The sequence below is a fragment of the Myotis lucifugus genome, unplaced genomic scaffold (genome assembly GCF_000147115.1).
Source record: "Myotis lucifugus unplaced genomic scaffold, Myoluc2.0 scaffold_42, whole genome shotgun sequence".
NCBI lineage: Eukaryota > Metazoa > Chordata > Mammalia > Chiroptera > Vespertilionidae > Myotis > Myotis lucifugus.
This window is the reverse complement of record NW_005871090.1, coordinates 7366752-7370890: the sequence shown is the minus strand read 5'-3', so window position 1 is coordinate 7370890 and position 4139 is coordinate 7366752. Positions and strand designations below refer to the sequence as shown.

The 4139-nt window shown below is 39.2% G+C and overlaps 1 protein-coding gene across 1 annotated transcript in view; it reads right to left on the bottom strand.

Annotated features, from left to right (window-relative positions):
* Positions 1 to 3645: 3645 nt before the first annotated feature.
* The window catches only part of PCSK2 (proprotein convertase subtilisin/kexin type 2), a 253572-nt gene continuing 253078 nt past the window's right edge, over positions 3646 to 4139 (bottom strand). Inside the window, 2 exon segments of the mRNA XM_023753214.1 lie at positions 3646 to 3936; positions 3938 to 4133. Of these exon segments, the coding sequence (XP_023608982.1) occupies positions 3646 to 3936; positions 3938 to 4133 (487 nt within the window).

The window sequence follows — 4139 nt, the reverse complement described above, 5'->3', positions numbered from 1 at the left end:
TCCAACTAATGAAGGCATAGATCACACGAAAACCACTGCTATTAATTTATGTGACAGTAACAATAACATGTAGTGGCAACTCTGTAAGAATTATGTTTGTTAACTTAATCTTTTAGAAATCAATCTTTGAACTTAAGTATTGAAAAGGAGTTTGTCACAAGATTGGACTTTGGACCGTAACACCTTTCAATGTCTGCTTTTAGCCATAGGCTCTCTTAAGATTTTGCTAATTGGGTATGGTAAGTATTATATCACAGGACACATTTGAAAATTGTTTTTACAATGAAATATAAATATATTAACACTTTATCAACGATTAAGATTTGCCAGAATAGCATGTGGTCACATGGGCTACCGCTAGTTTATAATACTGTTCATGGTACAATCCACGCAGAGGGGTTGCCATGTAAATCAGTACTTAGGAATATGTTTTAAGGGCGCGTCAAACTCTTTTTGTGGGAGAGTCTCTAATACTTATCAACCATCTGTTACTTGTCCCAGGTGCTTACATTTAGGCAGGGTTAGTGACCAGTACTGGCCGATGCTCTGTAGCTGAAGTGACCTGTGTGTCTCCGTTAGGCTGAACATAAAAAAGTGGGTAAGAGTCCTCCACAGGTTCTCTTCTGCATGGATTGTAGCCACCGGTGTTATGATTGCAAACCATAAGATTGAAGATTGAAGCAGCCTGAATCTCTGAGCCACTGCATGGGCGTCTATGGCGTTGGGGAGTCACTGAATCCTAAGTAGGATTTGTGTAAATAAAAAATAAAGCTTCATTGTGTTAAACCACCGAGATTCTTGGGCTGTTCGTTACTACAGTACAACGTAGTTTGGCCTGATAAATATATTCTAGAATAGATCTTGACCATGACCCATGACCCACAATGAGAAATGCATTTTATATTGTGAGCCACTTCATACACTTAGACACATGCACACATCCCTGAAAAATACATTTCAGAAAGCAATGCTTATCATTAATATGCATGGTCTATTTCACTCTATTACAAAATGGTGGTCTCGTCTTCCTAAATTTACTTTATGGCCAGCTACTGGGATGTAACCTGAGTACTGTATTAAAAATGCTGCTGTAGGTGTTTGATTTATTTGTGTATGATTGATTTGCTAATTATAAATCTTTCATGTATATTAATGAGAGCAGGCATTTTAGATCTCTCTTTGGTAACATTTTATTATCTGCTTCTAGAATGGCTGGCAGTGTTTTTATGTAATGCATATCACATCCCACAATTTCTGGAAAGTAATGTTTTCTTGTTAAGTTTCCTAATTTACATGACTTTTTAAATTTGTTTAGAATATTTTGTAATAGGGAGCAACAATGTTATCCTGATTAATCATGATTTATCAACTTATTTTCATTAAAAAAATAAATGAATAAATGTCTCTTCCATTAGGATCAGGGATATCATAAAAACTTCACTAGCTAGACATATTTTAGTGTTAATACTGGTGCAAAAAATGAAATAGAGACCAAATATTTTTATATAGCACTATATATTTTTATATACTGTATACTCATATCAAAACTTGCCATTTTTATTAAGAAGCTGATAAGTTACTCTCTAATTTCATAAATTATACCACAACTGTGAAAATATGGACACTATTTTATATTTTTGCTGCCATATAAGACATTTAATGTTTATACAGAGAGCTGCAAAATTACAGAGGTGATACAATGGGAATCAATGAACATTTTCACCTGAATTTCCACTGGCTTTTCTCTTCAGCCAGTATCACCTTGATATTCTCTGAATATTCTTTTAAAGATGAACATGGTGTCTATTTCTCCAATAAATATGCATACACACATTTTAGGTATATGTGTGTATATACATTTATACAAATGTATATATATACATATATACACATGTGTATAGTCTACATATGTATATATATATTTCTGTGTGCACTTATACACACATAATGTCCTTTGGTTTATTTTCAGACAGTTAATGGGAAATGAATTTTTGATGATTCCATTTATTTTTTTCTTAAAATCTAAACTGGTTTAAAAAGACCTTCGCAACAAGTAATAAATTTCTTTTAAAAATCATAAATTTTGTTACATTTTAAAGCATTAAATAGAGAAGGTCATATGGTGTTAGAGAAGACAAATTCATGCCAACATGGGGAAAAAAGAAAGAAAATGGGTTTTCCAGACTTCTTTCTTAAAGTTGTAACCTTCAGGGAATGGAAACTGGTGCTCTGGTGTTTGAGGAAGGGAACTCCAGGCTTAGCTATGTACCCGCAGGGGAAGGGAGAAATGTAGCCAGAGTAGTTGATCAGTTCTTGGGAATCAACTCAAACAAATGAGTCATTTCTTGGGAATGTGTGGGCATTGGGAATGGGGATGAGGAGTCCATCTTTGAGTAGGAAAACAGGTCAGAAAGCATTACTATTTGGTAATGAGATGGTGTGGTGTCTTTTGGGGTAGACAGGGGAGAAGAATGTATCCGCTTTAGATGACCTGTTAAACACCATCATGGACTACTTAGTTGCCAAGATGGTACCTGTGCTTTCCCTACTAAGGGCTTCTCTTGCTCCCTTCAGGCTCAAGTTGCAGGGGATGAGTTGGCATTCCCCACTTTGGCAGAAAAGGCTCCATACAAATGAAGGTCCATGTGAAATGGCTGCTCACATCTTCAGACATGCCCACTTCACCCTCCATACACCTGTGCCTGAACAGAGGCCATTGCCCTAACACATCAAAGAAATCACAACGTGAAGGAGTAAGATATTGCCTGCCAAACACATGTTTTGGAACTCAAAGCCCAAGTTCATACGTGCAAAGCTGTAAAAAATACTCACCTGGCCTCTTGCTTCCATCAGATTAAGAAGTTCCCAAATGAATTAGGAAAGGGAATGTTCCTGGGTTAAAAACTACTATGGTGTGTTGCCAGACCTGCCTTGCATTTTCCCCTTTTGGATAGTTATGTGAGAAACCCCAGAAAGTTGGGGCTGAAATGAATTCTTTGGAAACTGAGAGTAATTTGGACTTCTCTAGAATATTTTACCGTAACTCAGAGCAATAGCTGGTGAAAGGACAGCCACGCTACTTAGGTTTTATATTTGTCATGCTGGCTGAGTAGGAAAAGTTATGGTGTTGGTATTGGTGGTAAGATTTCCAATGCCCATGCTGTTTTACTCTCCCCCCTCCAGTAATTACAGTTCTCATGGATGGCATCTTTCAAATCATGCCACCTTCAACTATGTCATTGAAAAATCGTGCTCAGTTCATTTTTTTTTATCTAACAGGTCAGTTGAGACCATGAATAAACATTCTTGGAGTCACTGTGTGTAGCTTTTGACATGCATTCTCTTCTCAGATCTGAAAAAAATTGAGGGGAAAGTTGTCCAAGTTTTCCTTTGCACGATATCACCTATTTGAGTGACACAAATAAAGAACCTAGAGTCACAAATAGAACGTAGATGTTGGTGGGAACACTGTATTTGGGGCATAGAATAAAAAAGATTATTTCCATTGTAAAGAAAATAATCATTGACAGTGAACGAAGCTTCAGATCAAGAAGTTGGAATTGCTAGGTGCCTGACAAAGAATGGAGCAAGGACAGAGAGGCAGAGATAGGAGAGGGAGGGAGGCGCCGGAGCCAGGGTGCAGCACTAGTTCTTGTGCAGGATGCTTTTCAGGCTTCTCTCCACAGCTTCATCCAGCTCTTCCTCTAGCTCCTCCTTCTTGGACATGGCCAGCTTGGACTGGTAATCCCTCACGACCTGGTCAATGTAAGGGGCACTCTGCGTGCCATGCAGCATCAGGGTCCACTCCTTCAACACCCCCTTCTGAGGTGCGCTCCCGACGAACCCCAGCTCCAGGGTCCAGGTTCCTCGGGCGTCTTCCCCCCAAGTGTGGGTGGTCATGAAAGGCCACTTGTCAAAGCCCACCTTGGAGTCATCTATCCCTTGGACGCCGGCTCAGCAAAATGGACTTGGTGCCCATAGGGGAAGTCATGTTGATGTTCAGGTCTCCTCTCCTGGTTGCATTGACTGTGATGACAGCTTGGACGTGCTCAAGGTAGCGGACGAAATTTTCCTTCCCTTCACACGCATCGGTGGTGAGGGTCAGCACCAACTTGCCAGTGGATGGTATTTTCCTGAGG